At 41.8% G+C, this 22825-nt stretch overlaps 3 protein-coding genes across 5 annotated transcripts; 2 read left to right on the top strand and 1 right to left on the bottom strand.

Moving 5' to 3' along the window:
* Positions 1 to 335: 335 nt before the first annotated feature.
* Positions 336 to 9180, bottom strand: LOC122767218. The gene is made up of 8 exons (XM_044022634.1): positions 9135 to 9180; positions 6742 to 6992; positions 5444 to 5551; positions 5282 to 5338; positions 5032 to 5190; positions 4754 to 4913; positions 4314 to 4414; positions 336 to 2705 (listed from the first exon to the last, which is right to left on the bottom strand). Exons 2-8 carry the CDS (start codon positions 6751 to 6753, stop codon positions 2544 to 2546), a joined length of 759 nt encoding a protein of 252 aa, XP_043878569.1. The 5' UTR covers positions 6754 to 6992; positions 9135 to 9180; the 3' UTR covers positions 336 to 2543.
* On the top strand, positions 8333 to 14583 carry asb15b (ankyrin repeat and SOCS box containing 15b). 3 transcript variants are annotated; one of them, XM_044022631.1, is made up of 14 exons: positions 8333 to 8406; positions 8584 to 8697; positions 8787 to 8824; positions 8941 to 9072; positions 9149 to 9316; positions 10513 to 10619; positions 10724 to 10862; positions 11412 to 11583; positions 11951 to 12111; positions 13314 to 13458; positions 13526 to 13681; positions 13750 to 13852; positions 13946 to 14099; positions 14202 to 14583. In XM_044022631.1, exons 2-14 carry the CDS (start codon positions 8591 to 8593, stop codon positions 14339 to 14341), a joined length of 1722 nt encoding a protein of 573 aa, XP_043878566.1. In that variant the 5' UTR covers positions 8333 to 8406; positions 8584 to 8590; the 3' UTR covers positions 14342 to 14583. The 3 variants fall into 3 exon arrangements, with proteins under 3 accessions (XP_043878566.1, XP_043878567.1, XP_043878568.1); XM_044022632.1 differs by having other exon boundaries at positions 8772 to 8824; positions 11412 to 11565; XM_044022633.1 differs by lacking the exons at positions 8333 to 8406; positions 8584 to 8697; positions 8787 to 8824 and adding an exon at positions 8713 to 8732.
* A 980-nt stretch (positions 14584 to 15563) lies between these two features.
* lmod2b (leiomodin 2 (cardiac) b) lies at positions 15564 to 22070 on the top strand. The gene is made up of 6 exons (XM_044020596.1): positions 15564 to 16199; positions 16459 to 16920; positions 17617 to 17877; positions 17997 to 18218; positions 18334 to 18792; positions 20496 to 22070. The coding sequence occupies exons 1-6, from the start codon at positions 15924 to 15926 to the stop codon at positions 20520 to 20522; spliced, it is 1707 nt and encodes a 568-aa protein (XP_043876531.1). The 5' UTR covers positions 15564 to 15923; the 3' UTR covers positions 20523 to 22070.
* Positions 22071 to 22825: the final 755 nt, after the last annotated feature.

The raw sequence follows: 22825 nt of genomic DNA, 5'->3' as shown, positions 1-22825 counted from the left end.
CAAAAACACAAATAAAATAGTCATGTGAATGATTATGAAATTTATTTTTAATAATAAATAATTTATGTATTATTTATTAATAATACAAGGTCAGGTGAAAAGCAGTGCTTTTGTGATACATGGAAACAAATAGTTTTTTATTAATACAAACGTAATCACCAAACATTTCATTCATGTCGTTATTTGTGTAATCAATAACAGTGTCATCAAAAAAACTAACCTCTTTTTGATCCCTTTTAAGGTCAGGAAGTTCTGACTTATCAACATTCTGCATGAATATGGGTTCTGTGTAAAAAAAAAACAAAAGCCATTTTTTTCTCTTCTTACTTTCAGAATTTGAAATGTTTTTATATTCATCACTCTCTAGGAAACATTCAGACTTTATGTGTGGCACCGTTTTTACAATAGCAACAACACTAACTATTATACATCTTTACATTATTATTGACAAATACTATCAGAGCACACAACACTGACAAAATAATTTCGCTTATAGGGACCCTGCAGGGAGTAGACAAAATAATGTTTACTTTCATAAAAAATACAATATTGTTGAAATCATTGTTATAAACTGCTGATCATCAATAAAAATGCAAATAGCCTGCCATTGACGGTCTGGTGTGTAACATCTCGGAGGGTTTATTTGCAGAAGTTGAATATAATACCAATAAGTATGTTTGTACAAGTGTATAACCGTATAAAAACTTACAGTTTTTGTAACAAATTAAACCGATTAAATGCATTTTAGGCAAAGGCCTTGCTTTATGGAGGCTGACATCTTGCACCAACATGTTTCTACAGCAACCGACAAATACAAACAACACACATTCTGGTATGTGTGGTTCCTTGAGGCGCTTAGGAAAAGGGGTTAGTGGGGAGAGGGCTCCTCTATTTGTTGAAATCTCACCATTAGATGTCAGAAATTCTTACACAATGGACCTTTAAATAGTTCTCACAATAATATGATCCAGCAAAGAAATGAGTGTATATTGTGGGGATCAATGCATCTATTCAAGCTCATATAACCCACTGCTGCAGAAATACACTTGCCCTGATGATTTACATACCTCAGTTACCTCATGGTAACGTTTTTATTTTCCCTGAGTGTTCACACTATTTTGTCTACCTCCTTTACATTATTCTGTAAATGTTAATTACACATAGTAAGTGGTTTATCTTGTAGCAAAATAAGTTAAATATTTCATATAAGTACAAATGCACATTTTCACGACATAAAAAAATGAAAAAATTATACACACTGTTCACTAAAACGTCAGGATAACGCGTAGGCGTTGTCCACAACAGGAGCACATTTGAATATACGCGCATATTTCCACATGTCCTCGATGCGTTTTCTCGAAATAAATCATTTGAAGACGGAAAGTTGTTATTGAAATACTAACCTTCCTCTGCAGATGAGGCTAAAACGCCTGCGGTCTGGAAAGATTCTTTGCCTGTTGATTCATAAGGATCTGTCGACATCAGTCGTGTTTGTAACTGGCATTTCCTCCAGCCTACGGGCAGCTCTTTTGTGACGAGAACAAGCCCCCCTTATGCTTCTCACTGAGCTCATCCATGCATCCATCCATCCATCTATCCTAATCTCCCTCACTTTCTCTCATCCTGACTGTCCTGTCTCTCGCTCCCCCTCTCTCTGACACATACAGTACATGAGCTACACAACCAGGGAGTCATGTTCCCATGACTGGCCGTGATTGACTCAGTGAATGAGACATTAAAAACGCAAAACACACTCACTGAGGCTGAGTAGCAGCTATGGATCACTGGGCAGCAGCTTTGGAACACAATGACAGGATTCAAAGTGCCTCTGGCGATGGCTATCTGCCATCTGGTCAGATCTTTGATACACAATGTAGGACACTTGTTGAGCTGCTTGGCATGTTGTTTGTGACGAGCAGGTTCACAATTCGTGACGGATCACAGATCACAACAATTTCGACCACGAGTACAAGACCGAGCCCCTGTTGAATCGCAGTTGTTTTATGCAAACCCATAATGCTTTTATCTGTCGGAGCCGTTAGACAGGCGCCGGACGGGGTTCGGTCTGTGTAACTGCCAGAACACGGTTGACGAGTTAATGACACGGAGGTCCCCATCTCAGGATGAAATGATGTCCTCCAAAGAGCGTGATGTCGTTTTGATCTGTGGCACCATAAATACTTTTGACTGCAGTTCAAAACTGGAGACAGGACGACAGAGAAGACAAGGTCCGCTCACAACAGGCCAGCAAAAATGCTCTTAAACACTGTCCAAGGCAGCTGACGATTTATATACTATGTCAGCTATTTTGGCAGATAATCAGTTGGTGTCCTCTTCTGCTCCATCGCGTGGTTAGGTGTTAGAAAAGCCTGATAAGTTTGTGTGACACACCCTTCTTCATAGCAGGTGTCCACAAAAGCAGAATAGTGGCAGACCTGACTTGGTAATCCAGCAGGATTCCACCAAACAACAGGACAGTCGGGACATTGAGTTGTTAAACTGCTGTCTGAGTTTTCCTTCTCTCCATAATGTAATTTTGTGCTTCATCCACTCTCATGCTCAGGGATTGCTTCCCCCGCTGGCTGAGTGTCAGCAGCGTGGGCGAGTGTCTGAAGTGGGATGGAGACAGACACACTTGGGATCGCATCAGAAGGTGCTTGGTTATTTCCAGTGTTGCACACTGGTAAACGTCTTCCAGACTTGACCTAGAAGTAAAAAAAGAAAAAAAGAAAAAAAGAATGATTGAAAATGATTCTCAGAGCCTTTACCGTGTTCCTCCATCCTCTCCTCTATGATGGACGTGATACTGTACATCTCCAAAGGCAAAACATCATTACATGAGCTCATAACGGACGCGGCCTCAAAGTACTTCTGAATATTTGATGAGCAGTTATTAACTTTACAGTCATTGACTTCCTGGAAGTGGTCACTAAAACAAGGGCACATTATCATTCAGGTTTTATAAGATTTACCCACAGAGACCCAACAGCACAGGATTCAATGCGGTCGATAGAAGGCTATGCGGAGTAATACAAGAGGCAAGGACTAACTTAGTGAATATACAGTGCATGATGTACTGTTAAACCAGGGCTGCATCTTTTCTGAACTAAAAATGCTGCTATTTCTGTTTTTATTACTGATTTGCTACCTTTTTCTTTTAACAACATTTGTGTCTATAATTCCCTACATGTGTATTTATTTATCTTCAAATGGAGAGCGAAGCCTCCCTTTAACTTCATTGTACTGGAGAATTTAGACAACAAAGATATTCCGTAACGCGTATTCACACAGTATTTTACTCATTGTCTACCACTTTATCCTCCACACCCTGGACAGGTCACATTTCACACCGGATTTAGAGTCCAATTAGTGTCTTGAGCATGTTTTTGGACTGTGGGTCTCAGAGAGAATCCACACACACATGGGCAGAACATGCAAACTCTACATAGAAAGGTCCTCGGTCAGACTGGGATTTGAACCGGCGACCTTCTTGCTGCGAGGCAACAATGCTGTCCATACCCTTATATTGATATTATGCCATATTAGATACTGCTTTTAGTTTACATTTCATGTTTGTTTTATGTATTTATACGACGTACAGGACTTTTTAAATGTCTGATAGAAATTTGGATTGTCTCCAAAAAATAATTGGTGTAAAATGATTGTTATTATTTTTGTTGTTGTTAATCAAATTAAATGATAGAGCCTCTACTGGCTCTCTGACACATTAATGAGGGATTAATCATTTATTCATTATGCCACTTATACATGGATCATATATAGACCTGTAAAAGTCAGGATAGACACTTATTTCAAGGCCTGTATAAATACAAAGAGTAACTAAAAGTAGCTTATCATCACCTTCAAAATTTAGGATTTTCTAACAAACAACTGGGGATACACGATATCATCGGCATAGATATCCGTATGGGCGGATATTGGCTTCAAAATGTATACAGTATATATCGGATATCGGCACACACGGCACATCTGCCGATATGACTAAGAGAGTAGGCTGAAAAAGTATGAAAAATATTTTGTTAATTTCACTACAGAAGAGACTAAATGACCTAACAAAGGATGTATATATCGGTATCAGTATCAGTATCGGTTATCAGTGGTCATCCTGATATATCAGCATCTCGGATATCAGTCAAATTTTTCAGGTATTTGCATACGTGTTGTTTCCTATGTTAAAAAGTCGACTCTTTGTCTCTCTAATCCGCACATATTGCTTATTTTTCAAATCTCGTCACGTTTTCCCACCAGGACATGATACACAAACACGTAAAATAGACGGTCAACGCACTCACCAGCCACGCGATAAGAACAACACAGGCTATGAAGGGGATGAGAGCCAGAAGCATGGGCGTTCTCGAAGACCAGCTGTAATTATGACCATCCTCCAGACCCCCTGGGGAAACCAAATATTATTGGCGATGTTACAGAAGACAGAGTTACATCTTGGATATCTGATACCGCGTAGTTCAACCCTCTTGATGTTTATGTATTGAACCACTTGAGGGAATTCTCGTCGGACCAGTTCAAGTAGTTTCTTATTGACATTATTTCAATTAGCATGAAGCCTCTGTCACGTACTGACAGCATGAAACTCGTTTTCAATCATGGATTTCTATTAACTACATACTGTATGTTTGTTTGTGGGTTCCATAAATGGTTTCAGGCTACATTTTGTTTTCCCCAGAAATGTAGCTCCTTCCGTAACAGTTTTCTGTTCTCGAGGCTGATGTACCTGGTGTTTGTTGAGTATTAAGGCACGGTGGTGGCTGGCACGAGAAGTTGGATGTTTCTTCAGTCGCAGCCTGTAGGACATCTTTGATGTAGTCGAAGTAAAGGCCAGATATTAAACTCCCTTCCCGGTAGTGACACTGGAAGACCTGCATCGCCGTTTCCTGTGGGATCACGCAACGCAAGCAGCGGTGACATAACTCATCGTCAAGGCAACTCGATCTACAATTTCAAAAATATTATGTACTGTATGTGCGACACTCGTCTCAGATAGATACTCACCAGTTCCTCATGATCAAAGGTGAAGCGTAAACTCTTCAGCATAGCAATGAAGACAATTATGTTCTCTTTGTTGGAGGAGATGACGCCAAACATGGTGGCCAGCTTCCGGAGACTCTGCTCTAAAGGATAGATATTTAACACCACCCAGCACGTGCCAGCCTGAAGATGCAGGGATTAATGAATGAACGAACAAACATACACATACAAAAGTGCCATCTCATATTTCCTGCACTCACAGCTTCATACCTACCACTTCTTTGGGAATGTAACTAATAGGAATTTCATAATCTGAGGGGATATTCTGCTTCTGTAATAGAAACAGAGAAGAGTTTTTACTCATAATTCACACTTTATTGACATCATAGCATGGAGTATACACTCTGCGTAGTGTGTGTCGGTGTCCTGAACTCACCAGTAGCGACAGCTTGCTCACATCATCAGTTATCGGCGTCCCAAATTTCCCAGAGCAGAGATTCAAACTCGTGAACAGACTCAAGAAGAGACAAGGTGCTTTCAAGATCTGAGGGGGGAACGATTACAGTGTATTTTGTACATGAGGTGAGGATTATATTTTTCTACAGACATCCACGTTAATCCACTTCACACCAGAAAATCAAATTCACACTTACACCCTTGCTCAAGGCTACAATTACTGTACTTTCCTCACCAAGGTAGAATAAGATCTGATGCATTGAGTCAAATGTTTTCCAGACTAGTTATTGACTTACGCTTTCTGTGTATTTACTGTGTTGTGAGGGGAAAAGAACGAGGGTCATGCTGGGTAAAAGAATATTGAATGAAACAATAAAGCAAGAAAATAAGAATGCATGTCGTCAAGCACGATATATACATTTCCAATTATATCGAAGAGCACCAAGGGCTCAGTTTTATGCTGAATATCAGATTTCCTCCACAAGTAACTCAATAATTACACCAAAGTAGGAACTGTAATTCTTAGATAATCATAAGTCATAAGTCAAATGAGCCCCAAAAATGATCTGGCTCCAGGCTTCCAGATTACTTGTGTTCGGGGTCGATATATTTAAATGATTTAATATGTTTAGATTTTAAACTATTAACTACATAAAACAGCAAACATCACCCTGTGCAGTTTGTTAACATAACAAAACATGAAAACAACAAGAAAAATGATTATTTAACAGCGAAACTGTTAATCAAAGGAGGCATTTTACTCCTTTTATTGTGAAAGGGTCCAAATTCACAACCAAGAGAGAATCAATATTTCAATTTTGCACACAAGGAGGTTGCTGGTGCGACAAGCAGCACAGTGTTTGCTTCCGAGCAGAATAAAGGGGGGATGGGAGGGATACACACTGGCCCACTACTCAATACTGTATATTGACTGGAAGTAAACTGCGTGCGCCCATTCACGTTACTGCCTTTTTAAAATGGTGCAGCACGAGCATTATGGGATTTTAACACATTAAACACACTCTCTCGTGAGGGAATGTAAGGGGAAAATATTCCCATTTATTTTTAATAATAATAAAAATTCTACCGGGATATTACAGTAGCATCAGGTCAGAAGTGGCGTACATTATGAGTAGTTTGAAAATATTGCATAATAATAATGTCTTAAATTCAAGTACACAAGTAGACCAACTCTACACACTGAAATAATAATAAAACTGAAGTTCAATAGCTGTATCTATGTATTTTAGCACAAAAAATAGAAAGTACTTTACTTACTTTCTTCCTCATATGGAGCAAGAATCTGTGGCTGCTTAAATCCAGTGCATGAAAACTAGTTTTCCTGGTCCGAGGACAGAGCTCATCTCTCCTGCTTCCTCTGCTGTGTGTGTGTGATGTTCAAACATGTAGTGAAACTTGGTGGGCTGGCAGTCTGTTTTTACTCCAGACAGATTGGTGAAGTCTTTCGACGTGGTGGAGAGAGGCCGCCTACAGGCTGAGTCACTGTGTCACACACACACTGACGCTGTCTGAGAGAAAGAGAGAGAGAGTGAGGGTTTTAACCCCCTCCCATAAACTCCCACATATCAATTTGCTCATCAGGAGAAAGTGGGTGCTTGTTCTCTCAAGGGAATTTTTCACTTAGAACATGTCAAGGTTATTCCAGCAGCTGTTGAAAATGAAAGTAAGATAATGACAGAGGTATTTTGATAAATAGCTGGTTAACCCTCCCAAAAAAAACACACTTTTCACTTTTACAATTCATCTCTTTTTCAAAAGGGAATTGTCATGGAACATGATTTGGCCACATGTTGGACACATTTTTGCCGTTTTTCTGCTCTCACACTGCTAAAATGCTGATGTTTAACAAGTTATCCGGCTTAGTTTACATACATATTATGTTTACAAGTTTACATACATAATTTTCTTTAGTGTTTAGTGTTTTATGCTGTAGTATGTAGAAGCTAAAATATACTTAAAACCCTGTTTTACAAAATAAAAAGAAAGAAATAGTAAAGCACGTTATTATTTCTTGATTAAGATGTCAAATTATAGTTATTTATTTGCATTCCTTAACAGAAACATTAGATTTAGTGCTTGCTTGATGTTGATGTGATTTCTGACTTCTCAGAGAAGCCTAAAACACGTTTTAGAAAAGATATACTCAATATTTATGTTATCTCACTTTTATGACAGGTGCTCTAATAAATGTTTTAAGCACTTTATATGATAAATGACATATTTTAGGGCTACATCCTGTATTCGGCACACAAGTTGCAAAGTGGCGTTAGCGAATAGCTAATGAGCTGTAATGAGTCATGACAAATGACAGTCAATAACTGACATGTGCGTGTGCATTTCTGTGTCCTATTTTGTTTCCTAAAGCAAAAGCCCACTTCTAATAAAGCTTATTTCTGATGTTATTAATAAGGTTAAGGTTTGGTCTGTGCACAGTGCAGTGTCCTTACAAGAATACTTGCACAAAGCTGTGTGTGTGTAGACATGCAGAAATTTTGTTGCATAATCCCCTCATGACTTGCATAGATAAAGTGAAACCAAGTACAAACAATTATCTCAAATTGATTTACATTATCATATCAAAAGGATATATTTGGGAAACAAACAGTAACTGTGGGAACAGAGCAACGCTTTTTTTGTCCCTGTAAAATGTCACACTCTGCAAATACAGTGAGACCTTTACCCACAAACAGGTAATGTGAGTTTTTTGTTTGCAGATGGAGAAATGACACAGTTTTGAATGACATCACGGCACACCAATCCGGCAGCTGGAAGTAAAATTGCGACGGGCACTCGCTGAGCTGAGTCAGGCCTACTCAGAGCAGGTCACGTCTAAATATAACCCAGACAGTGTAGGACGCCGCAAAAACAAAAACACACAGCCTGCGAGCAGGATCGGTCAACAGTAACGTTTCAGATCGACAGGTGAGAGCAAACCGTCAGACTAACATTAAAATACCACGCATCCGCTCAGATTTGACAGATGTATACTACTAATCAAGCATGACCTTTTGACAACAACAACAACAACGACGACATATAAAAAACATCCAGGAAGCTCTGTGTTTACACAGTGAGCCATGATTATCATTTCACCCTTAGCACAGAAATGGATGACTTTGAACAAGAGGGAATAAATGAGGAGCTGATTGAATTTGCCATTCGTGAGAGCATGCAAGACGCCTACAAGCTGCCTTGTTCATTACACACAAACAGGTACCAGAGTCCAAACGTCTAAATGTCCTGCACAAGTGAGTGATTGTAGAGTAAAATCTTTACTTTCTTATCAGGAAACAAACAAACAGTGAAGACTTCAACAAAATAATGTCGGCCATTCAAACAGGTAGAGATACCTATTTAACTCTGATGTTGTTGTCGTGGCATGAGGCAGAAAAGCATTCAATCACAGTTGAATGTGACACATTCCTCCGTGTACGGTGATTTGTCTGCTCTCCACAGGCGATGTGTGCGCCCTGCAGGAGCTGTCAGCGTGTGTGTCGGCCTTCAGAGAGAGTGACAGCAGGGCCCGGCTGCCTCTGCATGCAGCAGCGGTGCAGCCTCTGCGGGAGATCCTGCATGTGGTCCTGCAAGGTGAGGGCTCAGTGCAAAAGGCTGGGTGTGCGTGTACTGCATTGTGTGGCACTTTAACTTACTGGTGTGTTTGTAGTGGTGGTGACGTCCACAGAGTTGACCCTGGAGGAGCAGACGGAGGATGGAGAAACTCCTCTGACTCTGGCAGCGGAGGCCGGTCTGGTGGAAAATGTCAAGATGCTGCTGCAGCACGGCGCTTCCCCACACAGTACAAACAGCAGGAACGAATCCCCTCTGCTCATTGGTAACACACACACACACACACACACACACAGGTAGACCAAAATGCATTCCCTAACTCCTTGCCCTGACCTCAACTAAATGCCCAAAAAACAAGTCTTAACTCTCAAAAAGTCATTTTAAGGTGTGACAGAATGTAAGAAACAGACAAAATTTCCTCACTCCCTATGGTTTGGTCCTCACAAAGATACACAAGAACACACACATGTTTGCCCAGCATTTGTAGTGAGGACATTCACAGACATAATGCATTCCCTAGCCCCTTACCCTGACCTTCACCCTCAAAAAGCCTTTTCAAAAGGGTGACGGAACGTGAGGACCAACCAAAATTTTCACACCTTCCCAAAGCGTCCTCACACGATAGCCATACAAAAACACAGTCACACACTCACACACTCGCACAGCTGTTCTTCTTAGGACACTTCATTCATCCAGTTAATGTCTGACCCTGACCTTAGCCCAACCTAAATTCAAATCTTAAATCTTGCCTAAACTTACCCGCTTCTTGAGCTCCTGCCTAATGAGGACCAGGTTTTGGTTCCAGTTACTGGTCCTGACAAGGTCAGTGAATATAGCAGGACACACAGACACACACAGCACCAACTCTCAATCACTCAGTGCCTCATAACTAGCATTACTTGTTATTATCAATTTCTGACCAACATAGCTATGTACTAATTATCTAGCCGAGTGATTTATTATATATTTCATTAAAGTAGGGCATTAGTATTAATTTACAAACAATTAAAATGTTCTAATTATCAAATGTTAGCATACTACACTAAAATAAGTCTGTAAATATGCTAGCAACGTTGGCATTGTAGCATAGATGTTAGCATGTAGTGATTTGGCTTTAGCTCTTAGCAAAACCATACAAAAAAAGCCTAGCATGGCTGAAGCCTCATTGTCTTCATCAATAATTGGGTTCATAAAGTTTTCCCTGGGGTGAAATGAAAGGTGCTGCAGTGGCTGGCACTGTTGCCTCACAACTAGAGGGTTACCAGTTTGAATCCCGGTTGAACCGAGCCTTCCTGTGTGGAGTTTGCATGTACTTTCCGTGTGGTGGTTGTCTCCGGGTATTCCTGCGTCCTCCTACAGTCCAATGACATGCAGACTGGGGATTAGGTTAATTGGACACTTGGCTGTAGGTGTGAATGGGATAGTGAATGGTTGTTCAGAAATATTTTCTACATTTTTCAGCAGTGAGAAAGAAGTCATACGACATGGCTTTATCCCTCATCATGGGCGGAGCCTTTGTGGAGCAGGTGTGTCTCTCTAAGTGGACGGCCATCCATGAAGCTGCAAAGGTGAACAGCGAGGCATTACATATGTCTAGTGCAGCACGAAAGAGTCGGAACTCAACGTGTGATCATGTCTCATGCTGCCTGCTCGCTCGTCTCTTCCACACCAGGTGGGGTGTCCGGCCATCATGATGCTGCTGCTTCAACATGGAGCCAAAGTCACTGCTCGAGGCAAACATGGGGTGACGCCTCTGGGGATCGCCGCTGAATATGGCAACACTGAGGCTTTGGATATACTCATAGAACATGGTGAGAAACAATATGATACGTTACGTAATACGCGGTCCACGATGCCAAAAATATATGGATACAACAATTCTGTGATAACCGATATATTGCAAGACACTCATAAAGCGACACATCGCGATATCTGAATGACTGAAGAAAACAAAATGTCTGTGAAAAGTTAAAAGTGGTGCAGGATTTCTCTATTTATTCAAACGTGAAGAACAAAGTGCATAAAATCTATGTGTTGAACGTGGATCGGGCATCTCTTAACGTAGCTTTCTACGCTATTATCTCACTGTAAACTCCCTCTTCTTCAGCCAGGTGATTTCCGTCCAAGTTTCCCTCATTAATTTGAGCAGCGCCACCGCAAGGAGGCAGGAAGTAGCGACGCCTGGCGAGTGAAACTGGCAGGGACTTTTTTATAGTGCCTTAATTTGTTAATTAAAATATCAATATTCGTATTGGATGAGGAATGAAGGCAATGTATCACCAAATTGATATTTTGAACAGTATATACGATATAACACAGTTTTCCCTGTGTTGTGGTGTGTTATCCCTGTCCTCCACTAGGTGGTGATGTGAACGCCCAGGCCAGCAACGGAGACTCAGTCCTGTATGATGCGTCAGGATCTGGAAACCTGGACTGTGTCAAGCTGCTCCTGCAGCACGGAGCCAACCCGAATGTGGCTAGCTACGCCTGCCAGCTGCCCATCCATAGAGCTGCGTATGAAGGACACATACTGCAAGTTAACCTTCATTCTCTGACGCCATTTGACCAACAGGAACAAACAGTCATGTTGACACATCTGATGTGGGCAATATTCCGATGCAGAGAAAAGCCGAATATTGTCCAGAAATACGAAAAAGAAATTGCTCAAAACAAATTAACTGTCATTTCCATCTATTTTTGCGATTACTTAACATCTACCTCACAGCTGTGCTTTGTTGTCACTACAGGCTTTTTCACAAAGAGCCTTCTGTTTCCAGTTCCACCACTGAATAACACTGTAAAAACCCTAATGAACGCTCTTTTTTTTCCTCTCTGCCCTGTTTTCCTCCTCCAAGCATGTTCACTGTTTCTGTCCCTCACTCTCGTTCTCTCTGTGTAGAGCCCTCAGGACTCTAATCCCCATCACCGCAAAGAGAGCAATCCGTCTCGCAGGCCATAGTCCTGTCCACTCAGCAGCTGATGGAGGACAGGTTGAGTGTCTGAAGCTACTTTTACAGAAAGGATATGATGTCAACACCCTCCTCCACATGCACATTTCTGGTATGGCGGTGCTGGATGTGCAATACTTCTGTACAGACTTGTACACAGTGATATATTAGATGGAGATAGACAGACAGACAGACAATTTTACACTCTTACAAACTTAATTTAAAGTAACACAATGTAGGATTTGCTCTTGGGTTCCCCCCACAGTTGGTAAACGGTATTGCTTGCTACAACTGTCCTAAGTGGTGTCGTGTGAATTTGTTGACTCAACTTTGAAGCAGGATCCACCCTATTTTCAGACCAGGTGCAGAAGCCTATGTTATAGCATTTTATACAATATCATTCCATTGTTTTATTTTTTTAACATATTAGAAATAGAAAAGAACACTAGAGCTTTAGTTTGCGTAGCTTTCATTTTCCACCTGGCTTATATTATATAATAATAATAATAATAATACATTTTATTTGGAGGCGCCTCTCTGGGCACTCGAGGACACCGTACAATACATAAATAAAAACACTAAGCGAGAAAAAAAATTAAATAAAAATATATAAAAGTAAAATAAGAAACGACGATGTAGATAGTTAAGTGGGGAAGGCAGTTCGGAATAGGTGAGTTTTTAGTCTTGTTTTGAAGAGTGTGAGAGAGTCCAAGTTCCTGAGGTCCGGTGGGAGTGCGTTCCAGAGTTGGGGGGCAGAGCGGCTGAAAGCCCTGCTCCCCATGGTGACGAGGCGGGCGGGAGGGACAACGAGGTGGACAGAGGAGGCAGATCTGAGGGAACGGGAAGGGGTGGCAATGTGGAGGAGTTCGGACAGATAAGGAGGGGAAAGGTTGTGGATGGCCTTGAACGTAAACAGGAGGATTTTGAAGTCGATGCGGAATATATATATATATATATATATATATATATATATATATATATATATATATATATATATATATATATATATATAACCGATTGCTCATTGTATTTATCACTTGACGCATGACTATGAAGTAAAATATTGTCGTTATTTTTCTGGAACGGACCTGAAACCAGAAGTTTCTTAGCACCTGTATCAGACCTTTGACAGAGGTGACATTCACCCCATTTTATGTTGATGCATCATCAAAATAATCTTAGAAACATTATTTGAAGGTGGAGTTGCTTTAAAATATACTATTATTCAGTTTCTACCCAATAAGTCCTCGTAAATGTTAAAACAATGGACCTTTAAGCAATTTGTCATGTGATCTTTTGTAAATCTGGTGACAGAGAACTACGGGGACCTGAGGAAAACTGCCCTTTACTTTGCTGTTTCCAACGGTGACCTGACCTGTGCTGAGATGTTACTGGAGGCTGGAGCAAGAACTGAACTGGACCCACTGCGATGCATCCTAGTGGCTATACGGGCTGAAAGGTGCGTGGCATACATGTATTTATTCATTATTAAAGGGAAAAAAGAAAACTATGACATCTCTCTTCAGGTACGAGCTGGTGCAGCTGCTGCTGTCCTATGGAGCGGATGTGAACTGTTACTTCAGAGTGATCAGTAACACGGTGTTTCCCACGGCCTTACAGTACTGTCTCAGGGACCCTGAAATGCTGCGACTGCTGCTCAACCGTGGATACCGAGCTTACAAGTACGCAGAGTAAAGTAAAGAAGGAAATTCCTACAGTATATAGTACATAAACTACTCATTTCTGCTAGGTGTTTCCAGTGTTGCCATGGCGACAGTGAAGAAACGGACAGTACTTGGATAGACATCCATAACCAAGCCTACCACATCTACTGTCAGCCGGATGTTGTCTCGGTATGGTTTTATACATAAGTACACATTAAAGAGATTAAATAATCTGAATTAATTCAACAGCACATCCCTGATTTTTTTCTTTGTTTCCCTCAGTTCTGTGAGTTTGTGTCGGTGTCGTGGCTGGAACACCTGGTGGGGAGTGTGGTGAGGCTGCTCCTGGACTACGTCAACCATGTCAACATCTGTCACAACCTCCGTCGCCTCCTGGAGAAGACGCCAGAGTGGGATGAGCTGTCTGACATACTGAGTAAATCTTCAAACTCGTTCGCTTTAGACGGAACACAAGATGATGTTGAAGATGACCCTTGAGTTCTCATATGTCCGTGTGTGTGTGTATGTGTGTCCCCAGGCAGGCCACGGCCTCTGCAGCACTTCTGTCGACTGGTAATCAGAGGTCATATGAGCCTCAGGGTGCTGAATGACCCAAAAGCCATGGCTGCGGTTCCTTTTCCCCCCACGCTGAAGAACTACCTGACCTACAGAGTATGACCCACGTCACATGTTGTTGCAGGATCATGTTTTTTTGTGTTCATGAGACAAATTTACCTGTTTGAACGTTTTTTTAACGTCACTTTAGAAGCGTCTTGTCTCTTTCAGTGAATGTCTCTTTTATTTAAGGATCCAAGCTTGTCATATACCATGTCTAAAGTAAAATAGAAGTGGTCAACTCGCAATTATTTTTGCACACTTTGTATATTATCAATATGGAATTGTATTACATAATAAAAACAACGTTTTCAATCTATAATTTGTGGATCTTTTGGGCTGGTAGAAGCTGAAATAACCAAAGCAGCATGTGTTAATACAACTATTCTGTATTGTATTCATGGCTGTTAATTATCACTAAATTAGAAGCACTTTAAATTAATTTATTGGCTGCTTTGTGACATTTGCAATCAATTTACATTTAGATCAGTCCATTAAAACGTCTTTGGCACTGGCATGACATACTGGAATTTAAACATTTGAATAAGATGACACTATTTGTACGGCCAAATAAGCAGTGTGTGTATGTGTGCGTGTGTACCAAGTTTAATGACAACCCAGTAAAGAGTTGCTGAGACATTTCACTTAAAGCCACAAATGTGGTGCTAGATTTAAAGTCCAAAAACCCCACCAGCCACTAAAATGTAGTCTCTTGGGATAACAAAACCTCACGGCAATTCGTCTAATTGTTGTCAGGACAATTTAGTCTGGTCAAAGTGGTGGAACGACCAAATGGCAACTGTTGCCTTAAGCTGTAAAGGTTAAAACCCCATGACAAAATGATTGGGATTCAAGGAACCAAGCACTGACCATAGGTTTGAGCGTGTTGATTCATCCCAGAAAGCCAACTAATCACTCATTCCTTTAAGGTAATCTATATTGGGGAAAGAAATCAGTCACCACTTCCCTGCCTCTCTTTAATATGAGATGACATATGAGATTTACTTTCGTCTCGAGCAGCTGACGGTATGAATGGATGCACATGTAGAGATGGAGCCTGTGACATTACTTGGGTGTTACGTTATCTCTGCTCGACTTTCTTGTTCTGTGTGTCCGATGGGTGCAGTAGGTCTTTTTTAGCCATGAACAAAGGCACTCAGGCCCAGGAATGACAGACTGCTACGTTGACAGGCCATGCGGTATCTGAGCTCACATGCTTTTTGTGGCTCTCTCTCTCAGAGGACTGCCTCCCAAAAAAAGACGCTGCATCATGGGCCCCGCGCTTTGCTGCTACGTTCCGCTCTGATCCCTCTCTTAAGGCCCACACGGCAGCTGGGGAGATTAGAGTGGAGAGAACAGTGACACACGTCGACTCTTCCTCACAGTGACACAGCCAGCCAGGACAGGTTCTGGTTCAGATGGGACTAGACCCTCATTTTCACAACTAGACACAAGTAAAACCTCTCTGGCTTCATTTATTGGACTTATGTCTTTGGATCTCCAGCTACCTCACGGTGAAGCGCAGCATTTTGTGGACTCTTTAACATTTTTGGGTCTTCACAAGGTCATATGCGACTCAAGAGCTGTTCTGTCTGTGTAGGTTCACACTGATTCTGACTGGTCTGTGCTTTTTCACGCCTTGGCCATGAGCTGCTTTGGGTACAGACGAGAGCTGAGTAAGTACGAAGACGTCGATGAGGATGAGCTTTTGGCCTCTCTCAGCCCCGAGGAGCTGGCTGAGTTGGAAAAGGAGCTGGTGGACATTGATCCTGATGCCAACGTGCCCATAGGACTCAGACAGAGAGACCAGACGGACAAGACCCCGACAGGCACCTTCAGCAGAGAGGCCCTCATGAAGTACTGGGAAACTGAGACACAGAGATTGCTGGAGGACGAGATAGGTGGAGGGAGCCCAAAACTGGTTAGTTATGGCGTTTTATTAGATTAGTTTGGCATTTGTAAAATGTGCCAGAGGCAATAACGGCTTGTTTGAAGTTTTATCAGATGCAACTCAGGACAAATTACTTGAAAGAAGTTGCCTAGAGTACTAGAAGGTAGACAAAAAAAGCTACAACTGCCTTAAAACATCTGTTATTGTACTTTTACAACCCAGGTTACATCAGTTTAAGATATGAAACCCCGAATATTTGTAAGTACTATGTTTCATTTCTGAAATGCAGGATGAAGAACAAGAGGAGTGTGTAACAGAGGAAAGCAGTGAAGCAGAGGACGAGAAAGATGAGGAAAATGAGAAAGAATCAAACAAGTGTGAAAGGAAGGAGGAAGAGGAAGAAGAAAGTGAGGATGAAGCAGAAGAAGAAGAAGAGGAGGAAGAAGATGAGGATACTGAGGAGGAGGAGGAACCTATAACAGAGGAGGAGGATGAGGAGGAGGAGGAGGAAGAGCAAAATCACAAATCAACACCCCAACCCCCAAATAATTGTGGAATATTACAAGCAGACACCCCGAAACTTCTAAAACCACAGAGGGTGGAGCCTATCAGGCTGACTCCTCCCCCTCCAGCTGTTGACAGCAACGCGACCGGAAATCCAACTGTTGTCGACGACGCTCTCCAGCGAGTTCTTAATGACGACCCAGAACTCACAGAGGTTAACCTTAACAATATCGACGACATCTCGCAGGTACGAGTAAAGACCAGTGAGCCTTTTACAATAAAATGACAAAAAAAGGAAAAAATTATGTAAAACTGATTGGGGTTCTTTGATTTTTGGCAACACTTGAATTGTATCGTCCAATAAGATTTATGATTATTTGCTTTTTTGGAATTATGTCAATAGCTACATTAGCTTAGCTTTTTAATTAAATGAATACACATCCCCAAAGTACAATGCATTTTATAAGAAGTTAAAAGTTGTACATACAAGGTTCAAGCTCTACTTTTTACACTGCTATCATTATATAAGTGTTTTTCCAAAGGTAAATATCAGTTAGCTTCCAACTTGCTAGCGCGGTCGTAGCTTTTGAGTAACTCTTGGTTTCAACTACTTTGAGAACAATGCATGATGGGTATATAATGAGGGCATACTTACAAATACACTTAAACACTTAGTCTGAATGGAAGATTTCTGTTTTCTGTCAGTAGCCTCGCTTCATTTGAACAATTTAGTACTGTGTGGTTTTACAAAAAGGAAGGACTGCCTTGCAAGCTAGCTTGTAAACTATCTTCAATGCTAACCCCACAACCTTCATTTGGTAGTCCTGGGGAAGAACCAGTTATCAGTTATAAGCTACTGACGATTGATTTAGTTAGTTAGTCAAATCACATTCCATGTCCTCACGTGTCAAATAAAACAAATGTGTTCTTGTTCACATATTAGGAAACCCTAAGCCAATTTGCTGAAGCACTGAGGTCCAACACACATGTTCGGGTCTTTAGTCTGGCGAACACCCGAGCTGACGACCCCGTGGCTCTGGCCGTTGCTAAGATGTTGAGGGAGAACTCGTCCATCATCAGTCTGAATATAGAGTCCAACTATGTGACTGGAAAGGGTGTAATGGCTCTGGTTCAAGCACTTCCAGGAAACCAAACACTGACTGAGCTTCGATTTCACAACCAGAGACACATGTGTGGAGCACAGGTTTGTTCTCTTCTCTCGGCTCACCTGTCTCCACCCAAAACAATTCTTCAGATTAGACCTTTTCTCCTTGGGTTGGTGAGGCTTAAACCAGTTTTCCTTCCTCACACTTTGTTTCGCAGGTAGAGATGGAGATGGTTAAGATTCTGAGGGAAAATCACACCCTGATCAAGTTAGGCTACCAATTCAACCTCCCTGGTCCCAGGATGAGCATGACAGGGATCCTTACCAGGAACCAGGATCGCCAGAGGCAGAAACGGATGCAGGAGCAGAGGCAACAGCAGCAACTGCTGGGCCAACAAGGAGCAACAGAGGGACCTGGCAACCCCAGAACCACTGCACTGGTATGTAACCTTGCTCCATAACGATTGATGATTTAGAGACTGGGCAGACTGGATGGTGTCCCACTGATATGATGATATTCTGTATGATCATGTGTCCATTTCCCTGTTTCTACAGCGAGGAACACCAAGTCCATCACCTTACAATTCACCCAGAGCCTCTCCTTGGTCCTCGCCTAAACTCCCCCGGAGTGATGCGCATAAAAAGCAAACTCCTCCTGCTCCACCTCCACCTCCTCCACCACCACCTCCTCCGCCACCTCCACCACCACCTCTGCCCCCTCCACAGCAGGAGAAGAAGAAGCCCACCAGGATGATTGCAGAAGTCATCAAGGCACACGAGGCCGGTGGCAAGAAGTCGACGAAGACAAAAGGGAAGAAGGGCAAGAAGGTCAGGGAGAAGGATTTGCGGAAAGATGAAACGAGTGGCATCCTGAAGGAGCTCAAGAACGCACTGAGGCCCGTGTCGGTGGAGCGGAGAGGGGAGGAGAGTAGCCGGCCATCCACGCCACTGAGGTCATGCCATGACCAGCTGATGGAGTCCATCCGCAACAGCAGTGTCCGCAGCCTTAGACGGGTGAGTGGAAGTATTTGATTTGTTATTGATGAGATTACTATGCCTCAGCTGGGTCTTCATGAACAAAGACGATGTAACATTATTTGTATGCTGCTTCCTTAGTATGCTAAGCAAAACTATCAGACCCTGCTGAGCGTTTATCCCAACAAACTGTTGAAAAAAAAAAGTACTTTGAGCAGTAGAATTTACTTTTAAATTTTCTTGGGTGCATCTTTGTGTTTTGAAGCTATTTTGCTTTACTAGAGCAATGTTGGTTGCCTCCATCCCTCTTGACCTACAATGACTCACCTCCTTGTGCGGTGCGCCAATGTCACAGGACGACACAAGATCTAAACGCAGTGCGCTGAAAAGCGCGGAGAGAGTTGCGTGGAGCTGATAGGACTCATTAGCATTGTGTGAACTTTTTCATCAGTGGTCTAATGCTGCGTTCACACCAAACGTGTCCAGAATTACTTCCAGTGAAACTTTTGTATGACGAAACTGGGACTAAACACCTGTAGTTGGTATCACTCTGGCGAATCCTGACCTGACCTCAGTACGAGCTTGCAAGGTTCTCATCCATATGGAGCTCCCGAAAGTAAACTGTAAAACTCGCCTACTTGTGTCCAGCTCCGGGTGGTGTTGTGGAACAAGATAACTTGTGTCCTAAAGCCCACACACAAAAGTATCTCCTCCATGTGACGTCATCAGGAGAATCTCTAAGCTGATTGGTCGTTGCGATTCTTCGCCAAAGTTGAGTGTTGGAGCAACTGCCACGTCATGTCGATAGCACAAAATACAATCTACTCACGCCTGTACATTGACTTTATATTTAAAGTTCATAAGCGGAATATTGTGTGAACAAACATATTTTTAAAAATGACACACTATGGCTTTTAATTTAAGTTTTAAAAAGTTTTAATTTAATTAAAAAATTTTCTAACCTAGTTGACAAATGTGCCTTTAGAAACTGATGTAAATACATGTTTATGTTCAATAACAATGTACTCAATAAAACATTGTCCCTCTATAGGCAAACGGGAAAGAAGTTGAATATAGATGAGGATGACACAAAGTCAGTGGTTTGTGAGTCATCTCTGTGTCTACACAGGCAGACAATAGCCTGCTTACCAACAGCCAGCATTGTGCTGTGGTATGACTACAATACTTTTACAGCCAGAGAGTAAGAGAGAGAGATTTAAAGAACAAAACATACTGTCAAATAATACAGTCAGACAATCAAGTCATTTCACTCTAAAAGACGTAAAAAAGTAATAGAAATAAACACAGAATAAACACAAGAAGAACGTGTACCAGTACAGAGAGCCGAGCGTTCCAATATTGTTATTTTGAGTGTTGGCCCTCGTTGCTCTCTGTGAAGAGAGACAACCATTACCTTGGTTAAAGCTTTTGGAGCAGCTCGTTGTATTGTTAGAATGGAAAATCAGCTCTGCCCTCAGATGGAGGGGTCCTCGTAGCTGTGAAATTCCTGCCACTTAGCGCAGATATTAATAGAAACGGTTCACTGGGGCTTTGATAAAGACATCCATGCTAACCACAGCCCCGCAACAAACAAAGCGGCACCAACAAAACACTAACTGTTCACGCCGCTTACATAACACTGTGGTCTGTGTCAATTAAAAAAATTGCCCACAGACTCTCAATCGCTGCTGTCGCCCATCATGCTTTTTGTCCCTCTTTGACACACTGTCGTCGTCTTTCAGGTGGACGTCCCGCATCATCTGCGATGATACAAGAGGTCCATGGCGTGCTGAGACGTCCGAGGAGGCACAGTTTTATTTCTTACTCATTAGAAACATATACTGGAAATTTGCACTGCGGTAATAGCTTTACACTGTATTGATTTTTTTTTTTTTAATTGAGAAAACTGTATTATAAAATGAGTTGAATTCAGTGTTTTTTTTCTGTCAAATTGTACATATGATCTGTTGTTGGTTGGATTACATTAATGTCTACATATAAATATAGATTTTTGGTGTTTCCTGCACCACTTACTATGTTTTCCTTTTGTCTGCCCACTCTGGTGTAAACTTTGACACGGTTGCAACACAACAACGGGGCATCCACCACATCATTACGGGATCTAATCAGAGATTATGAGTAGTAGCTGCTACTGGGTCAGTGGAATTGTTTATTTTTCCAAATACCATGTGAATTCTTGGTCGAGAGAGACAGATTAGATAAAAGAAAAGTTAGACATAAACTGGTCGGGATTTGAGGGAGTGGATTAAGGTTGGAAGAAGCGATCGGCCTAATCCTGCATCTGCAGTTGTTAATGGAAGTGCTTTCTCACTCCTACATCCACGGTGCTGCAGTTCACAGGCGAAAAAAGGCAGCGACTCCAGGTTGGCAACGATGAGGGCCCGAGCATGAATGCTAGGGGCCAAAATGACTCCTGGCACGGTGCGAGGAACCTATTGTTTACCTTTAGCTTCAGATTATTATTATATCTGTATTATTTTTGAGGGGGTTAACATGCATAAGAACTCTTGGAAACTTGGCGTGGAGGTCAGGTGTGGCGGAAAAGCGATATTGTCATAGTGGTCAGACCCGTGCACTGCACCAGGGCTCTATAGCACCCCCCTAAGGTGAAAACGTGGATGGAGCAAACCAAAATGCAGTTGCACCCAATTTCACAAAACTTGGTGGGAACATGTTATAGCCCAAGACGAACAAAAAAGTAAATCGGGACCACGGCCTCAACACAACAGGTAGTCGGCCATTTTGAATTTGCCGTACGTCTTCGTAAATGGACAAACTGGTCTTGTATCGTACCAACATAACAATTTGTACTGGACACAGAACGTTTTTGCGGCTTCACAAGGGTAACTGTCGGACGTTTGGCACATTTTGACCATTCGCCAAACAGGAAGTGCCCTATAACTTAACCAGGCATTGACCGATCGCCTTGAAACTTCATACGTGACACAAGAGACACGTTTACAGACACAAACTTCCCCCAACAGGGCTCTAATTTCTCTTAGATTTTTGTAGATTCTAGACATCCCATGCATGAACCTTAGTGTGAAAGTAAATAAATAATTAAATAAGTAAATATTTAGTAAAAAAAAGAAACTGCTGCTAACTAGTGGTTGGAGGCTTGAACAAGGCACAAAACCAGTGTCAGGACCAGCACTTTCTTAAATCTTGGCAATTTTTAAAAGCAAAGTCCAGTTGATAGATAGATAGACTGTCCCAATCAGTGACAACAATATAGTACAATACATTCAACACTCAAAACAAAACAATAAAAATAAGATTTTGTTTGTGCTGGTTTACAATATTTTCTATTTTACTTACTACTTGAATTCAGTACTTATTACATATGAACAATATTAATAATAATGAAAGGCACAGAGCACAAGAGTTTTAAATTTAAGCATATAGATTTTTTGACATTACTGCTACCTCCATATCACATATGCTGATGCATTGCTTGATTTATTATTAACGCTTAACCTCAAACCAGATTTCGTGAAAGGCTTGGAGTTAAACTAAGTTAAACGCCTATGCGGGGAACACTCCCCGCAGCGGTCTGCTCAGAGACACGGACGCAGCAGCTCACTATCCACACCGCTCTCCTCGGGCTAAGTGTCTAAGAATAAAGCTTCCTCTACTCAAGCGCATGCACTTTGTCATATCCGCCGGTGCTGTCAGCGGGACCATAAAATGTAGCCACTTCCTGCTGTAAATGGGGCCTGTGCACTCAGGGTGGTGGTCACTGCATTATCGAGATGGACAGAGGTGTTTGTGGTCTGTTGGGAAAATGTCGGGAAATGCAACGCCGGCCTCCGACCACAGCAACAGCAACAGCATTTGTCAGGGAGCCGACGTGGGGGGTTTCAGCACGTGAGAGTTTACACTTAACACATTTTCACCTTCAGCAACAAAAGACACGACTACAATCAACAATCCTTTTCATTGCACTACCAAGCTATTACTTAGTGATTACTGTTGTAATAGATGGTATGATCTCAATATTACTACTCTAATACTGGCATACTATTACCACATTGTTAATATACTAATGTAA

Source organism: Solea senegalensis, linkage group LG3 (assembly GCF_019176455.1).
Source record: "Solea senegalensis isolate Sse05_10M linkage group LG3, IFAPA_SoseM_1, whole genome shotgun sequence".
In the NCBI taxonomy this organism is placed as follows: domain Eukaryota; kingdom Metazoa; phylum Chordata; class Actinopteri; order Pleuronectiformes; family Soleidae; genus Solea; species Solea senegalensis.
The sequence above is the reverse complement of the archived record's forward strand: the minus strand, read 5'-3'. Positions and strand labels throughout refer to the sequence as shown.

Excerpts from the sequence above, each read along its gene's own strand:
- LOC122767218 (XM_044022634.1), bottom strand. Across the intron at positions 5,339-5,443 it reads TGAGCAAGCTGTCGCTACTG|AAGCAGAATATCCCCTCAGA; the intron begins GTGAGTTCAGGA and ends TTTCTATTACAG. Across the intron at positions 5,191-5,281 it reads GTTACATTCCCAAAGAAGTG|GCTGGCACGTGCTGGGTGGT; the intron begins GTAGGTATGAAG and ends CTGCATCTTCAG.
- asb15b (XM_044022631.1), top strand. The coding sequence starts at position 8,591 with ATGGATGACTTTGAACAAGAGGGAATAAATGAGGAGCTGATTGAATTT. Across the intron at positions 10,863-11,411 it reads GGATATACTCATAGAACATG|GTGGTGATGTGAACGCCCAG; the intron begins GTGAGAAACAAT and ends GTCCTCCACTAG. Across the intron at positions 13,459-13,525 it reads GTGGCTATACGGGCTGAAAG|GTACGAGCTGGTGCAGCTGC; the intron begins GTGCGTGGCATA and ends ATCTCTCTTCAG.
- lmod2b (XM_044020596.1), top strand. The coding sequence starts at position 15,924 with ATGAGCTGCTTTGGGTACAGACGAGAGCTGAGTAAGTACGAAGACGTC. Across the intron at positions 16,200-16,458 it reads GTGGAGGGAGCCCAAAACTG|GATGAAGAACAAGAGGAGTG; the intron begins GTTAGTTATGGC and ends TCTGAAATGCAG. Across the intron at positions 17,878-17,996 it reads GACACATGTGTGGAGCACAG|GTAGAGATGGAGATGGTTAA; the intron begins GTTTGTTCTCTT and ends TTTGTTTCGCAG.